Source organism: Bombina bombina, chromosome 1 (assembly GCF_027579735.1).
Source record: "Bombina bombina isolate aBomBom1 chromosome 1, aBomBom1.pri, whole genome shotgun sequence".
Lineage (NCBI taxonomy): Eukaryota > Metazoa > Chordata > Amphibia > Anura > Bombinatoridae > Bombina > Bombina bombina.
Genome location: NC_069499.1, coordinates 1,488,145,371 through 1,488,162,966, shown reverse-complemented (window position 1 = coordinate 1,488,162,966; position 17,596 = coordinate 1,488,145,371). Strand labels below are relative to the sequence as shown.

Below are 17,596 nucleotides of genomic sequence, written 5' to 3'. Positions count from 1 at the left end.
AGTATGGGTGTTTTTTTTACTTTGCGAGCTCCATTGAAGCCTATGGGAGAATACGTTAACGTGGTCATGATATCGTAACTTCAGCTTTTTGTGCACTTCAGGTTAGCGTGCAAGCAAAAACTTTTTACTTTCAACTTGTAATACCAAAAATAATCAACTCACGCAAAAAGCCAAAGTCGAACACAGTTAGCGTGCAAGCGGGAGCGATAAGTAGCACTTCACTCGTAATCGTAATCTAGCCCTAAAAAAGTTATATTAATTGTTATTAACTTTGGAATGTAGATACTTAAAATATAAAAATTCCTATTAGACTTGTGCTGCCACAAAGTTTGTCCCGAATATTTGTTGACTGCACTATTTGGTATTCATAAACAAATACTGAATTTTCGTTAAATGCTCAAAGCTACAGGTAAAGCTAGCTAGAATACTTACCTGAACGTGCTAACCCGATCTTCTTCTTACCAGAGTCTTAGCCGTGCTAAAAGCAGGCTTAAAACCCTTGATTCCCAGGACTAACTTTAGTTAAAATAAAAAGGAATCAAATGAATGACGAACAGTTTTTTCTTCTATTTTTTAAAATTTTCTTTGGTGCATTAATTTGGATATTCTTTTGTTAAAACAAAAACGAATATCTGATTTTCATCACGAGTATACATTTGTGCCAAAACTGACTGACACTGTAAATGCCATCTACTGATTAGAGCTTGGATTGAATAACTGGGAGCACAACCTCTTCACAGTATTATATCTACATACATGCGTATTTACTTACTACTACTTTACATGCTACAATGTCTTATTGAAGTTCCCCACTGGCTCCTTGTTAAAGGGATATGAAACCCACATTTTTTTATTCATGATTCAGATAGAGCATGCAATTTTAAACAACTTTCTAATTTACTCCTATTATCAATTTTTATTTGTTCTCTTGGAATCTTTATTTGAAAAGCAGGGATGTAAGCTTAGGAGTCGGCCCATTTTTGCACCTGGGTAGCGCTTGCTGATTGGTGGCTAAATGTAGCTACCAACCAGCAAGCGCTACCCAGGATTCTGAACCACAAATGGGCCGTTGTTCTAATATATCAGCCAATTCATCAGATTAGCCAATCATATAACTTTTGGTGATGTGGGATTAGCGGTCTGACCACAAATTAATCCACTTCGTATGTGCTCCATCTCGTCACCGCATTCCCATTCTAATTGCCGCACATCACTACATTGTTAATCAGACATACTGTATATATGCTGCACTGTAATTCCCCTATCTTCACTATCTTTTTTGCCTACAAGACATATGCCCTCCTTGTAAACCTCATTACCTGAGGCTCACTTGGGGTGGATACCAGAGGATCGGCGGGGCACCCAGGTGGAGACAAAACAAATAGTGAAGATTGGGGCATTACAGTGCAGCGTATATATGTATGTTTTAAAAACAAATTAAATAGAAGGAGCAGATCAGTTCCTTTGATGAGATTTGCTACCTGTGGTGGGGTGTATGCACAGTGACTGATGTTGCTGTCAGATTTGGCTGATCTGACAGATGTGCGTTGATTGGAAAGCGGTGAGGCAGTAGAGTGCATGTGCAGTCAGTGAATTTGTGCTCAGACAGCTGATTCTACATCACCAGAAGTGATAAACAATCTGAGGAATTGGCTGACCTATCAGAACACCGGTTCCTAAGCTTACATTCCTGCTTTTAAAAAAAAGATTCCAAGAGAATAAAGAAAAATTGATAATAGGAGTAAAATAGAAAGTTGCTTAAAAGTGCATGCTCTATCTGAATCATAATAGAAAAAAATGTGGCTTTCATATCCATTTAATGTTTGCTCTTCCTACCAATAAATTATTCTAAAATTTTAATTGTTTAGAGATCTTTAACCTTACTGTCCTTGATTATTTGTCATATTTTACATTTTTTTTAGATCAAAGCTCGTTCCCAGTTGCGAATTTCAGGTCTCTTTCCATCTGCCTACTGGCTTGGACAAGCTTTAGTGGATGTTGTTCTCTACTGGATCCTGATGTTTTTGATGATTGCTATATTGTTTGCTTTTAATCACAAAGTCCAAATGGAAACTGCGCTGGTCTTCCCAATCGTAAGTACTTATATTAACTATAATTTATCTTACATTATAAACATCAACTAAAAATGTAATTTTGTATGACTTATAAGGATAGAATAAAAAGCACATATAATATAAAAAATATATACATGCAATAGCAAACTAATCTATAGCGAACTAATCTAACAAAGGGGGAAGTCTTAACTTGGAGTTAAGGCAAATTCAACTAAAGTAGGTATTTGAAGAAAGTTCTTAATTGCTAAATGTTTTTTGAATTAACTAAACCAGTAGTTTTGAAACAATTTTTGATGGTAGCTCATATTATCTACCTGCTATTAAGGGGCCATGAAATCAACATATTTTCTTTCTTAATTCAGATAAAGCATACATTTTTAAGCCCTTAATGACAACAATGTACCCCCCCCTCCTTCCTGCTGGTCAATAGCGAGACTGCGCTATTAAAGGGACAGTCTACACCAGAATTGTTATTGTTTTAAAAGATAGATAATCCCTTTATTACCCATTCCTCAGTTTTGCATAACCAACAGTTATATTTATATACTTTTTACCTATGTGATTATCTTGTATCTAAGCCTCTGCAAACTGCCCCTTTATTTCAGTTCATTTGACAGACTTGCAGTCTAGCCAATCAGTGCCTGCTCCCAGATAACTTCACGTGCACAAGCACAGTGTTATCTATATGAAATACGTGAACTAACACCCTCTAGTGGTGAAAAACTGTAAAAATTCATTCTGAAAAGAGGTGGCCTTTAAGGTATAAGAAATTAGCATATGAACCTCCTAGGTTAAGCTTTCAACTAAGAATACCAAGAGAACAAAGCAAAATTGGTGATAAAAGTAAATTGGAAAATTGTTTAAAATTGCATGCTCTATCTGAATCATGAAAGTTTATTTTGGCCTAGACTGTCCCTTTAATATTGCAATCCCCATAGAAAAGACCAGTGATGTACAGGTTAGGCTCAAGAGCAGCAATGCACAACTAGGAACTATCTGTTGTCATGAACTCACCTGATGTTTTCAGCTAGCTCCCAGTAGTGCATTGTGGCTCCTTCATTCTATTGGCTGATTTGAATTTGAACATGAAAATCAGCCAATAGAAATGCAAGGGTAACCCTATATAAAAGGGGTGCTTCACATTCAAAATTCGGTGTGCAGCTGGTGACCACATGAAGAGGATTGTCTGTGTTGAAGAGCTAAAGATGGATGAAGACCACCACTGCGATGAAGATAAGAAGATGGAGCGCTTCCAGGATAAAGATAAGATGATTGCAGAATGCAGATGGATGAAGATGGAGCACTGCTGCCCGGATTCAACTTTGGTGAGTACCATCTTCAGGGTTAGTGTTAGTTTTTTGGGGGTCTTTATTTATTATTATTTTTTTAAAGATTTTTATTTTTCTTCATTGGCCGCAATAGAGCTAAATGCCACTTTTTAGAGTATTTTTTTTTTTTTAGATAGACTTTTTATTTTGGGGCGGGTGGGGGTGGGGGTTAAGGTTAGAAGCTTGTATTTTTTTGTCACAAAAATAGCTGTGTCACTTTAGGGCAATGCCCCACCAAAAGTCCTTTTAAGGACTATAATGTTGTTTAGTGTTAGAATAGTTTTTTTGTTTTTTTTGTTTTTTGTTGGGTTTTAGAATAGTTAAGGTTAGATTTTTTTAATTTCTCAGGTAAGGTTAGTCTATTTTGGGTTAAGTTAGGGGGTGTTAGGTTAAGGGTTTAGATGTTAGTGGGTTGCTTTGCGTTCTGGCAGTTTAGAGGTTAACAGTGTAGGTTACTTTGCAATGTGGGTGGCTGGCAGTTTAGAGATTAATAGTGTAGGTTAATTTGTGATGTGGGGGTGGTGGTTTAGAGGTAAATAGTGTAGTGTGGACTTTGTGGTGGGCTATGTGGTGGTTTAGAGGTTATTAGAGTAGGGGTCTTATGGTGATTCGAGTTTGAGCACGAGTATGGGTGTATGATTTTTAATTTTCTCTCTCCATTGAAGTCAATGGGAGAGTATGTTAACAAGATCACAATATTCTCCTCTTTGCGCAAGTCATGTTAGCTCTGAAGGGATAACCATTTACTTTCAACTTGTAATACAACTGCTTTCCGACTTGTGCAAAGAGGAAAAGTCGAGCGGTGTTAGTGTGTGAGCAGGAGCCATAATTAACGGTCCACTTGTAATCTAGCCCTAAATAAATGCTAGACTGAATTATGCGTCCAAAGAATGGATTATTAGGAAAATAACATGTAGATTTATTTTTTAAAGTTTAATTTGCTGTTTAAATATTGACAACATAAGTGTAAAGTTTTAGTGTCTAAAAAACAACAGGTGCTGCTATGTTGGAACTTAGGTTACCTTCTCTGCTGTGGCCAGTTAGAAACAGTTATAAATAGGTAATTAGAGTGTGCAGCCAATGGCTGTGTGGACTATAACAGTGTTCTGCACTTCCATTTCTAACGGCAAACTAAAAAGCTCACAATTTCAGAATAGAATTACAGGAAAAGGGGACAAAATAAATAATGAAAGTATATTGCAAAGTTTTTTTTATAGTAATGCTATGGAATGGTAATAAATCATCTCCTACTTCAGATAATATGCTGAGATATGTTTTATATATATATATATATATATATATATATATATATATATATATATATATATATATCGTTTTCAAAACTTTTTATAAATGTAACTATTTATTCCAGGTTATATACTAAGTGTTATTTCTTAGAACACTTAAAGGGACATTAAACCTTAATTTTTTCTTTCATGATTCAGATAGAGAATACAATTTAAAACAACTTTCTAATTTACTTCTATTATCTAATTTGCTTTATTCTCTTGATATTCTGTCCTGAAAAGCATATCTAGATAGGCACAGTAGCTGCTGATTGGTGGCTGCACATAGATGCCTCATGTGATTGGCTCACCCATGTGGATTGCTATTTCTTTAATAAAGGATATCTAAATAATGAAGCAAATTAGATAATAGAAGTAAATTGGAATGTTGTTTAAAATTGTATTCTCTGTCTGAATCATGAAAGTGTTTTGGGGGTTTAATGTCCCTTTAAGACAGATTAGCCCACACTAGTTATTTAAGGCCACACATAAACCAGGATCCCATGACATATTTGCATGAGCAGGTGGTCTAAACACTTAACTGCTTGAGTTAAAGAAGAATATGTTCTATTTATTCATAAATACATATTTCCTTCTAATGGCAGTGAGAGTCCACAAGAACATTCTTTAACCTATGGGAATTACTCTACCTGTCCACATGGATGAGGTAAAAACACCCCTAACAAGACTATAAATATCTCTGCCACTTCCCCTACGATCCCAATAGTTTTGCCTCGTATCATGGAGGTAGGCAGAGAGAGGTGCTCTGTAAAAGAAGAAATTAAGTTTAACATGGATTGGCTTTCATGAGAGCAGGGGATCATATATCCATATAAATCTCAAAAGAGTATTGGTATATATAATACTGGTTGACGCTGGGGCCTCTAGTTATCAAGCCGTCTACTTACCTGCCTTCGCCGGCCCCAATACGCCCGCCTAAGCTCGCCTCACATCGCCGCCGCGGACCTGAATAAGCTCGCCAAAGTTATCAAAAAAGCTGTCAAAAAGCTGCGCACCAAATACGGGGCGATGAGCAGCGGACTGTGATAGTTATCACTCATTCGATCTCGCTGCTCTTTGGCTTTTCTACAGCTTTATTGATAAGCTGTCACTAAGCACCCACACTAAATTACACTGTTCTACCCCCTATCCCGGCGCCCCCGGAGCCCCCCGCAACTAAATAAAGTTATTAACCCCTAAACCGCCGCTCCTAGACCCCGCCGCATATATAATAAATGTATTAACCCATAAACCGCCGCTCCAGGACCCCGCCGCAACTATAATAAATATGTTAACCCCTAAACCGCCGCTCCAGGACCCCGCCGCCACCTACATAATACCTATTAACCCCTATCCTGCTCCCCTATACTGCCGCCACCTATAATAAATTTATTAACCCCTATCCTGCCGATCCCAGACCCCACCACAACTAAATTGTTTAACCCCTAAACTGCTGCTCCCGGACCCCGCCGCCACCTATATTAAACTTATTAACCCCTAATCTGCCCCCCCTACACCGTTGCCATCTATAATAAATTTATTAACCCCTATCCTGCCCCCCCTACACCGCCGCAACCTATAATAAAATTATTAACCTCTAAACCTAAGTCTAACACTAACCCTAACACCCCCCTATCTTAAATATTAATTAAATAAATCTAAATAAATATAACTCTTATTAAATTAATTATTCCTATTTAAAACTAAATACTTACCTATAAAATAAACCCTAATATAGCTACAATATTACTAATAATTATATTGTAGCTATTTTAGGATTTATTTTTATTTTACAGGCAAATTTAAATTAATTTTAACTAGGTACAATAGCTATAAAATAGTTATTAACTATTTAATAGCTACCTAGATAAAATAAAGTCAAATTTATCTGTAAAATAAATCCTAACCTAAGTTTCAATTACACCTAACACTACACTATCATTAAATAAATTAAATTAATTAACTACAAGTAGCTACAATTAAATACAATTAAATAAACTAACTAAAGTACAAAAAATAAAAAAAAATAAGTTACAAAAAATTAAAAAATATTACAAGATTTTTAAGCTAATTACACCTAATCTAAGCCCCCTAATAAAATAACAAAGCCCCCCAAAATAAAAAAATGCCCTACCCTATTCTAAATTACAAAAGTTAACAGCTCTATTACCTTACCAGCCCTTAAAAGGGCCTTTTGCGGGGCATGCCCCAAAGTATTCAGCTCTTTTGCATGTTAAAAAAAATACAACCCCCTCTAACCCAAACCCCCCTTAAATAAACCTAACACTTACCCCCTGAAGATCTCCCTACCTTGAGTCGTCTTCAGCCAGCCAACCACCGATGGAACAGAAGAGGACATCTGCAGCGGCCGAAGTCATCATCCAAGGGGCGCTGAAGAGGTCTTCCATCCGATAGAAGTCTTCATCCATGCGGCGTCTTCAATCTTCATCCATCCGGAGCGGAGCCTTCTTCAAACGAGCAAACGCGGAGACATCCTCTTCCAACGACACCTACCCGACGAATGGATATTCCTTTAAGTGACGTCATCCAAGATGGCGTCCCTCGAATTCCAATTGGCTCATAGGATTCTATCAGCCAATCGGAATTAAGGTAGGAAAAATCTGATTGGCTGATGCAATCAGCCAATCAGATTCAAGTTCAATCCCATTGGCTGATCCAATCAGCCAATCAGATTGAGCTTGCATTCTTTTGGCTGTTCCGATCAGCCAATAGAATGCAAGCTCAATCTGATTGGCTGATTGCATCAGCCAATCAGATTTTTCCTACCTTAATTCTGATTGGCTGATAGAATCCTATCAGCCAATCGGAATTCGAGGGACGCCATCTTGGATGACGTAACTTAAAGGAATATCCATTCGTTGGGTAGGCATTATTGGAAGAGGATGGCTCCGCGTTGGCTCGTTTGAAGAAGGCTCCGCTCTGCTCCGGATGGATGAAGATTGAAGACGCCGCATGGATGAAGTCTTCTATCGGATGGAAGACCTCTTCAGCGCCCCTTGGATGACTTCGGCCACTGCGGATGTCCTCTTCTGTTCCATCGGTGGTCGGCTGGCTGAAGACGACTCAAGGTAGGGAGATCTTCAGGGGGTTAGTGTTAGTTTTTTTAAGGGGGGTTTGGGTGGGTTAGAGTAGGGGTATGTGGGTGGTGAGTTTTAATGTTGGGGGGGGTTGTATTTTTTTTAACATGCAAAAGAGCTGAATACTTTGGGGCATGCCCTGCAAAAGGCCCTTTTAAGGGCTGGTAAGGTAATAGAGCTGTTAACTTTTTTAATTTAGAATAGGGTATGGCATTTTTTATTTTGGGGGGCTTTGTTATTTTATTAGGGGGCAAAGATTAGGTGTAATTAGCTTAAAAATCTTGTAATATTTTTTTATTTTTTGTAACTTACGCCTAGATTTAGAGTTTTGTCGGTAAAGACCCGCGTAGCTAACGCTGCTTTTTTTCCAGCGCGCCCTTAAGACAACGCTGGTATTTAGAGTTCTCTGAAGGGCTGCTTTAGGCACCAAAAAGGGAGCGTAAAGACATATTTACCGCCACTTCAACTCTCAATACCAGCGTTGCTTACAGTAGCGGCTAGCTGGAAAAACGTGCTCGTGCACGATTCCCCCATAGGAAACAATGGGGCAGTTTGGGCTGAAAAAAAACCTAACACCTGCAAAAAAGCAGCGTTAAGCTCCTAACGCAGCCCCATTGTTTCCTATGGGGAAACACTTTCTAAGTCTGCACCTAACACCCTAACATGAACCCCGAGTCTAAACACCCCTAACCTTACACTTATTAACCCCTAATCTGCCGCCCCCGCTATCGCTGATCGGAACAGCCAATAGAATGCGAGCTCAATCTGATTGGATCAGCCAATCCGATTTTTCCTACCTTAATTCTGATTGGCTGATAGAATCCTATCAGCCAATCGGAATTCGAGGGACGCCATCTTGGATGACGTCACTTAAAGGAACCTTCATTCGTCGGGTAGTCGTCGTTGAAGAAGGATGTTTTGCGCCGGAGGTCTTGAAGATGGAGCCGCTCCTCGTCGGATGGATGAAGATAGAAGATGCCGCTTGGATGAAGATGTCTGCTGGTCCGGATGTCCTCTTCTGCCTGGATAGGATGAAGACTTCTGCCGCTCCGGGGGCGCGATCCGATATAGATCGCAGTTTGCGGCGCAAGCGAGGGAACCGGCGTCGCCCGCAGTTTCAGCTCGCAACTCGAGCTATCCCATATAGGTCGCCGTCAGATGCTAACGTGCCGTAAGTCTGACAAACCAGCGATGTCCAGAAATCTGCGCAAGTACAAATTTCTGGCGTCGCCAGTGACTTGCGCCACGTTAGAATCTGCCGGCGCCTATAAAACCTGACTAAAGTCTAAAACACCCGCACTGTCTAACACGCCTCCCTAACATAGTCCGCACTGTCTAACACGCCTCCCTAACATAGCCCGCACTGTCTAACCCTCTATCCGCTATCCCCCCTCACTAGCCTAACAATAAAAAAGCTATTAACCCCTAAACCGCCGCTCCCGTACCCCGCCGCAACCTAATAAAGTTATTAACCCCGAAACCGCCGCTCCCGTACCCCGCCGCCAGCTATATTATATCTATAACCCCCTAAAGTGAGCCCCTAACACCGCCGCCATCTATATTAAAATTATTAACCCCTAATGTAAGCCCCTTACACCGCCGCCATCTCTATTAAAATGATTAACCCCTAATTTAATCTACCTACCCCGCCGCCAGCTATATTATCTATATTAACCCTAAGTATATTATAGTTAATATAGTTATTACATTATATATATTAGCTATATTAACCCTAATTATATTAGGGTTAATATAGTTACTATAGTATTTATATTAACTATATTAACTCTATCTAACCCTAACACCCCTAACTAAATTTATATTAAATTAATCTAATTCATTTATAAACTAAAATATTCCTATTTAAATCTAAATACTTACCTATAAAATAAACCCTAAGATAGCTACAATATAATTAATAATTACATTGTAGCTATGTTAGGGTTAATATTTATTTTACAGGTAAATTGTTAATTATTTTAACTAGGTATAATAGATATTAAATAGTTATTAACTATTTAATATCTACCTAGTTAAAATAATTACCCAATTACCTGTAAAATAAATCCTAACCTAAGTTATAAATACACCTACACTATCAATAAATTTAATAAACTACAAACATCTATCTAAAAATACAATTAAATTAACTAAACTAAATTACAAAAAAAAACAAACACTAAATTACAAAAAATAAAAAAAAGATTACAAGATTTTTAAGCTAATTACACCTATTCTAAGCCCCCTAATAAAATAATAAACCCCCAAAATAAAAAAAAAGTCCCTGCCCTATTCTAAATTAAACAAATTTCAAAGCTCTTTACCTTACCAGCCCTTAAAAGGGCCTTTTGTGGGGCATGCCCCAAAGAATTCAGCTCTTTTGCATACAACAAATACAATCCCCCCCCCATTACAACCCACCACCCACATACCCCTATTCTAAAACCACCCAAACCCCCCTTAAAAAAGCCTAACACTACCCCCCTGAAGATCTCCCTACCTTGTCTTCACCACACCGGGCCGAACTCCTGATCCGATCCGGGCGATGTCTTCCTCCAAGCGGCAAAGAAGAATTCTTCCTCCGGCGATGTCTTCCTCCAAGCGGCAAAGAAGAATTCTTCCTCCGGCGACGTCTTCCTCCAAGCGGCAGCAAAGTCTTCATTCTTCCGGCGGCATCTTCAATCTTCTTTCTTCGCTCCGCCGCCGCGGAGCATCCATCCCGGCCGACTGCTGTACTACGAATGAGGTACCTTTAAATGACGTCATCCAAGATGGCGTCCGCCGAATTCCGATTGGCTGATAGGATTCTATCAGCCAATCGGAATTAAGTTAGAAAAATCTGATTGGCTGATTGAATCAGCCAATCAGATTCAAGTTCAATCCGATTGGCTGATCCAATCAGCCAATCAGATTGAGCTCGCATTCTATTGGCTGTTCCGATCAGCCAATAGAATGCGAGCTCAATCTGATTGGCTGTTCCGATCAGCCAATCGGATTGAACTTGAATCTGATTGGCTGATTCAATCAGCCAATCAGATTTTTCTAACTTAATTCCGATTGGCTGATAGAATCCTATCAGCCAATCGGAATTCGGCGGACGCCATCTTGGATGACGTCATTTAAAGGTACCTCATTCGTAGTACAGCAGTCGGCCGGGATGGATGCTCCGCGGCGGCGGAGCGAAGAAAGAAGATTGAAGATGCCGCCGGAAGAATGAAGACTTTGCTGCCGCTTGGAGGAAGACGTCGCCGGAGGAAGAATTCTTCTTTGCCGCTTGGAGGAAGACATCGCCGGAGGAAGAATTCTTCTTTGCCGCTTGGAGGAAGACATCGCCCGGATCGGATCAGGAGTTCGGCCCGGTGTGGTGAAGACAAGGTAGGGAGATCTTCAGGGGGGTAGTGTTAGGCTTTTTTAAGGGGGGTTTGGGTGGTTTTAGAATAGGGGTATGTGGGTGGTGGGTTGTAATGGGGGGGGGGATTGTATTTGTTGTATGCAAAAGAGCTGAATTCTTTGGGGCATGCCCCACAAAAGGCCCTTTTAAGGGCTGGTAAGGTAAAGAGCTTTGAAATTTGTTTAATTTAGAATAGGGCAGGGAATTTTTTTTATTTTGGGGGTTTATTATTTTATTAGGGGGCTTAGAATAGGTGTAATTAGCTTAAAAATCTTGTAATCTTTTTTTTATTTTTTGTAATTTAGTGTTTTTTTTTTTTTGTAATTTAGTTTAGTTAATTTAATTGTATTTTTAGATAGATGTTTGTAGTTTATTAAATTTATTGATAGTGTAGGTGTATTTATAACTTAGGTTAGGATTTATTTTACAGGTAATTGGGTAATTATTTTAACTAGATAGATATTAAATAGTTAATAACTATTTAATATCTATTATACCTAGTTAAAATAATTAACAATTTACCTGTAAAATAAATATTAACCCTAACATAGCTACAATGTAATTATTAATTATATTGTAGCTATCTTAGGGTTTATTTTATAGGTAAGTATTTAGATTTAAATAGGAATATTTTAGTTTATAAATGAATTAGATTAATTTAATATAAATTTAGTTAGGGTTAGATAGAGTTAATATAGTTAATATAAATACTATAGTAACTATATTAACTATATTAACCCTAATATAATTAGGGTTAATATAGTTAATATATATAATGTAATACCTATATTAACTATAATATACTTAGGGTTAATATAGATAATATAGCTGGCGGCGGGGTAGGTAGATTAAATTAGGGGTTAATCATTTTAATAGAGATGGCGGCGGTGTAAGGGGCTTACATTAGGGGTTAATAATATAAATATAGCTGGCGGCGGTATAGGGGGATTAGATTAGGGGTTAATAATTTTTATATAGGTGGCGGCGGTGTAAGGGGTCAGATTAGGGGATAGATAAGGTAGATGGCGGCGGTTTTAGGGGCTCACAGTAGGGGGTTAGTTTATGTAGATGGCGGCGGGGTCCGGGAGCGGCGGTTTAGGGGTTAATAACTTTATTAGGGATTTCGGGGGGTGGGGGATCGCGGCTGACAGGTAGATAGACATTGCGCATGCGTTAGGTGTTAGGTTTTATTTAGCAGATCGCGGTTGACAGGGAGATAGACATTGCGCATGCGTTAGGTGTTAGGTTTATTTTCTAGTTAGTTTAGGGAGTTACGGGGCTCCAATAGTCAGCGTAAGGCTTCTTACGGCTGCTTTTTGTGGCGAGGTGAAAATGGAGTAAGTTTTCTCCATTTTCGCCACGTAAGTCCTTACGCTGCATATTGGATACCAAACTGCGCTGGTTTGGTATACCTGCCTATGGCCCAAAAAACTACGGGCGACGGCAGAAATATACGCGCGTAACTTCTAGGTTACGCCGTATATAGGATACCAAATCAGCGTAAATATTGGCGTCGCCGGCTTTTGCGGGCGACGATTTATATCGGATCGACCCCCGGATGTCTTCTTTTGGTTCATCAGTGCTCGGCTGGGTGAACACAGTTCAAGGTAGGGAGATCTTCAGGGGGGTAGTGTTAGGTTTATTTAAGGGGGGTTTGGGTTAGAGTAGGGGTATGTGGGTGGTGGGTTGTAATGTTGGGGGGTGGTATTGTGTTTGTTTTTTTTACAGGCAAAACAGCTGATTTCTTTGGGGCATGCCCCGCAAAAAGCCCTTTTAAGGGCTGGTAAGGTAATAGAGCTGTTAACTTTTTTAATTTAGATTAGGGTAGGGATTTTTTTTTTATTTTGGGGGGCTTTGTTATTTTATTAGGGGGCTTAGAGTAGGTGTAATTAGCTTAAAATTCTTGTAATATTTTTTTATTTTTTGTAATTTAGTTTAGTTTATTTAATTGTATGTAATTGTAGTTAATTTATTTAATTAATTTATTGATAGTGTAGTGTTAGGTTTAATTGTAACTTAGGTTAGGATTTATTTTACAGGTAATTTTGTAATTATTTTAAATAGGTAGCTATTAAATAGTAAATAACTATTTAATAGCTATTGTACCTAGTTAAAATAAATACAAAGTTGCCTGTAAAATAAATATAAATCCTAAAATAGCTACAATATAATTATTCGTTATATTGTAGCTATATTAGGGTTTATTTTACAGGTAAGTATTTAGCTTTAAATAGGAATACTTTATTTAATAATATTTAATTTATTTCGTTAGAATAAAATTATATTTAACTTGGGGGGTGTTAGGGTTAGGGTTAGACTTAGCTTTAGGGGTTAATACATTTATTATAGTAGCGGCGAGGTCCGGTCGGCAGATTAGGGGTTAATACTTGAAGTTAGGTGGCGGCGATGTTAGGGAGGGCAGATTAGGGGTTAATACTATTTATTATAGGGTTTGTGAGGCAGGAGTGCGGCGGTTTAGGGGTTAATAACTTTATTAGAGTGGCGTTGAGGTCCGGTCGGCAGATTAGGGGTTAATAAGTGTAGGTAAGGTAGCGGCGACATTGGGGGGGCAGATTAGGGGTTAATAAATATTATGTAGGTGTCGGCGATGTTAGGGGCAGCAGATTAGGGGTTCATAGGGATAATGTAAGTGGTGGCGATGTGCGGTCGGCAGATTAGGGGTTAAAAATTTTTATTATAGTGGTGGCGATGTGGGGGGGCCTCAGTTTAGGTGTACATAGGTAGTTTATGGGTGTTAGTGTATTTTAGAGCACAGTAGTTAAGAGCTTTATGAACCGGCATTAGCCCAGAAAGCTCTTAACTACTGACTTTTTTCTGCGGATGGAGTCTTGTCGGTAGAGGCTCTACTGCTCACTTCAGCCAAGACTCTAAATACCGGCGTTAGGAAGATCCCATTGAAAAGATAGGATACGCAATTGGCGTAAGGGGATCTGCGGTATGGAAAAGTCGCGGCTTGGAAGTGAGCGTTAGACCCTTTCCTGGCTGACTCTAAATACCAGCGGGCGGTAAAAAGCAGCGTTAGGAGTCCTTAACGCTGCTTTTGACGGCTAACGCAGAACTCTAAATCTTGGCGTTAGTTTTTTTTATTTTTTGTACTTTAGTTAGTTTATTTAATTGTATTTAATTGTAGCTACTTGTAATTAATTCATTTAATTTATTTAATGATAGTGTAGTGTTAGGTTTAATTGTAACTTAGGTTAGGATTTATTTTACAGGTAATTTTGTATTTCTTTTAGCTAGGTAGTTATTATATAGTTAATAACTATTTAATAGCTATTGTACCTAGTTAAATAAATACAAAGTTACCTGTAAAATAAATATAAATCCTAAAATAGCTACAATGTAATTATTAAGTACATTGTAGCTATCTTAGGGTTTATTTTACAGGTAAGTATTTAGTTTTAAATAGGAATAATTAATTTAATAAGAGTTATATTTATTTAGATTTATTTAATTAATATTTAAGATAGGGGGTGTTAGGGTTAGTGTTAGACTTAGGTTTAGGGGTTAATAATTTTATTATAGGTTGCGGCGGTGTAGGGGGAGCAGGAAAGGGGTTAATACATTTATTATGGGTGGCGGCGGTATAGGGGGGGCAGGATAGGGGTTAATAGGTATTATGTAGGTGGCAGAGGGGTCCGGGAGCGGCGGTTTAGGGGTTAATATATTTATTATAGTTGCGGCGGGGTCCGGGAGCGGCGGTTTAGGGGTTAATAAGTTTATTATAGTTGCGGTGGGCTCCGGGAGCGGCGGTTTAGGGGTTAATACGTTTATTAGAGTGGCGGTGGGCTCCGGGAGTGGCAGTTTAGGGGTTAGCATGTTTAATATAGGTGGTGGAGGTGTAGGGGGACAGATTAGGGGTGTTTAGACTCGGGGTACATGTTAGGGTGTTAGTTAGAGTGTTAGGTGTACACACTTCCCATAGGAATCAATGGGATGTCGGGCAGCAGCGAACATGAACTTTCGCTATGGTCAGACTCCCATTGATTCCTAACAATGGGAGTCTGACCACTGTTGTCCCCGCCATCTTAAGTACTGGCAGAAAGTCTGCCAGTACTGAAATAAAAAGCATTTTTATTATTTTCTTCATACAGTCTGCAGTGATGCATCCCCCTTACCTTACAACCTCCCTGATCCCCCCATACATCTCTCTAACCCTCCCCCCTACCTATTTGCCGCCATCTTGGGTACTGGCAGAATATTATATACTTCATGTGCATGCAGTTACTCTGTTACGATTGAACACACAGTGAGCTATCCTGTTATAGCATGTGAAAAGTAAATATACACATACAGGGAGTGCAGAATTATTAGGCAAGTTGTATTTTTGAGGATTAATTTTATTATTGAACAACAACCATGTTCTCAATGAACCCAAAAAACTCATTAATATCAAAGCTGAATATTTTTGGAAGTAGTTTTTAGTTTGTTTTTAGTTTTAGCTATTTTAGGGGGATATCTGTGTGTGCAGGTGACTATTACTGTGCATAATTATTAGGCAACTTAACAAAAAACAAATATATACCCATTTCAATTATTTATTTTTACCAGTGAAACCAATATAACATCTCAACATTCACAAATATACATTTCTGACATTCAAAAACAAAACAAAAACAAATCAGTGACCAATATAGCCACCTTTCTTTGCAAGGACACTCAAAAGCCTGCCATCCATGGATTCTGTCAGTGTTTTGATCTGTTCACCATCAACATTGCGTGCAGCAGCAACCACAGCCTCCCAGACACTGTTCAGAGAGGTGTACTGTTTTCCCTCCTTGTAAATCTCACATTTGATGATGGACCACAGGTTCTCAATGGGGTTCAGATCAGGTGAACAAGGAGGCCATGTCATTAGATTTTCTTCTTTTATACCCTTTCTTGCCAGCCATGCTGTGGAGTACTTGGACGCGTGTGATGGAGCATTGTCCTGCATGAAAATCATGTTTTTCTTGAAGGATGCAGACTTCTTCCTGTACCACTGCTTGAAGAAGGTGTCTTCCAGAAACTGGCAGTAGGACTGGGAGTTGAGCTTGACTCCATCCTCAACCCGAAAAGGCCCCACAAGCTCATCTTTGATGATACCAGCCCAAACCAGTACTCCACCTCCACCTTGCTGGCGTCTGAGTCGGACTGGAGCTCTCTGCCCTTTACCAATCCAGCCACGGGCCCATCCATCTGGCCCATCAAGACTCACTCTCATTTCATCAGTCCATAAAACCTTAGAAAAATCAGTCTTGAGATATTTCTTGGCCCAGTCTTGACGTTTCAGCTTGTGTGTCTTGTTCAGTGGTGGTCGTCTTTCAGCCTTTCTTACCTTGGCTGGTGGCAAGTGGCATCTTGGCAGCTGCACGCTTGACTTTTCTCAGTTCATGGGCAGTTATTTTGCGCCTTGGTTTTTCCACACGCTTCTTGCGACCCTGTTGACTATTTTGAATGAAACGCTTGATTGTTCGATGATCACGCTTCAGAAGCTTTGCAATTTTAAGAGTGCTGCATCCCTCTGCAAGATATCTCACTATTTTTGACTTTTCTGAGCCTGTCAAGTCCTTCTTTTGACCCATTTTGCCAAAGGAAAGGAAGTTGCCTAATAATTATGCACACCTGATATAGGGTGTTGATGTCATTAGACCACACCCCTTCTCATTACAGATATGCACATCACCTAATATGCTTAATTGGTAGTAGGCTTTCGAGCCTATACAGCTTGGAGTAAGACAACATGCATAAAGAGGATGATGTGGTCAAAATACTCATTTGCCTAATAATTCTGCACTCCCTGTAGTAGTATCTCACTAACTATGTCAGTGTATAGAAGATATTATGATATATCAAACTATATGCATAATAAAGCCTCTGAAATTTCCATATCTAGTTGGACTTAGCAATCTAAGGGGGAAGGCAAAGAACCAATCACAGTGAAATGAAGTTGAGAAACAAATAGGAGGATTAAGGAAATAAAAAATATATATAAACAATAATGACCTGAACTCACTCCCAGGCTTAACTCACTAAAATCTCAAAAGAAAAAGGGCAGAACTCTCCAGCACTGTGAGATCTCTCTCATTTATGTATGTGAAGCAGAGACATTTATATTACATTTCAGATTGGGTCCAGTCAGTATTACTGCATATAAGCTTTTCACTTTTTCATTTGTATTTTAATACATTTAAATTTTAATCTAGCAGTGATTTTACACATCCTGATTATGCTTTTAAAGTGTCTGTGTCACTTTAATAGCTTAGGATAAAAGTTTGTATGTTTCTGTGTGTCTTTTACAAATTACATTGCTCTTTGTATTTTTCCATTATAAACTGTCAGTTTTCAGAAAGTGGTAGGGACAGGGCAGTTCCCTGGGCAGAACAGGGGAGTTCCTAGGGTATATCTGAAACTCGCT

General features: G+C 38.9%; 1 protein-coding gene across 1 annotated transcript in view; it reads left to right on the top strand.

The window, feature by feature from the left end:
* The window catches only part of LOC128653797 (ABC-type organic anion transporter ABCA8), a 669,484-nt gene that overhangs the window by 406,002 nt on the left and 245,886 nt on the right, over positions 1-17,596 (top strand). The window contains exon 24 of the mRNA XM_053707306.1: positions 1,923-2,093. Within this exon, the coding sequence (XP_053563281.1) occupies positions 1,923-2,093 (171 nt within the window). The remainder of the gene's footprint in view (positions 1-1,922; positions 2,094-17,596) is intronic.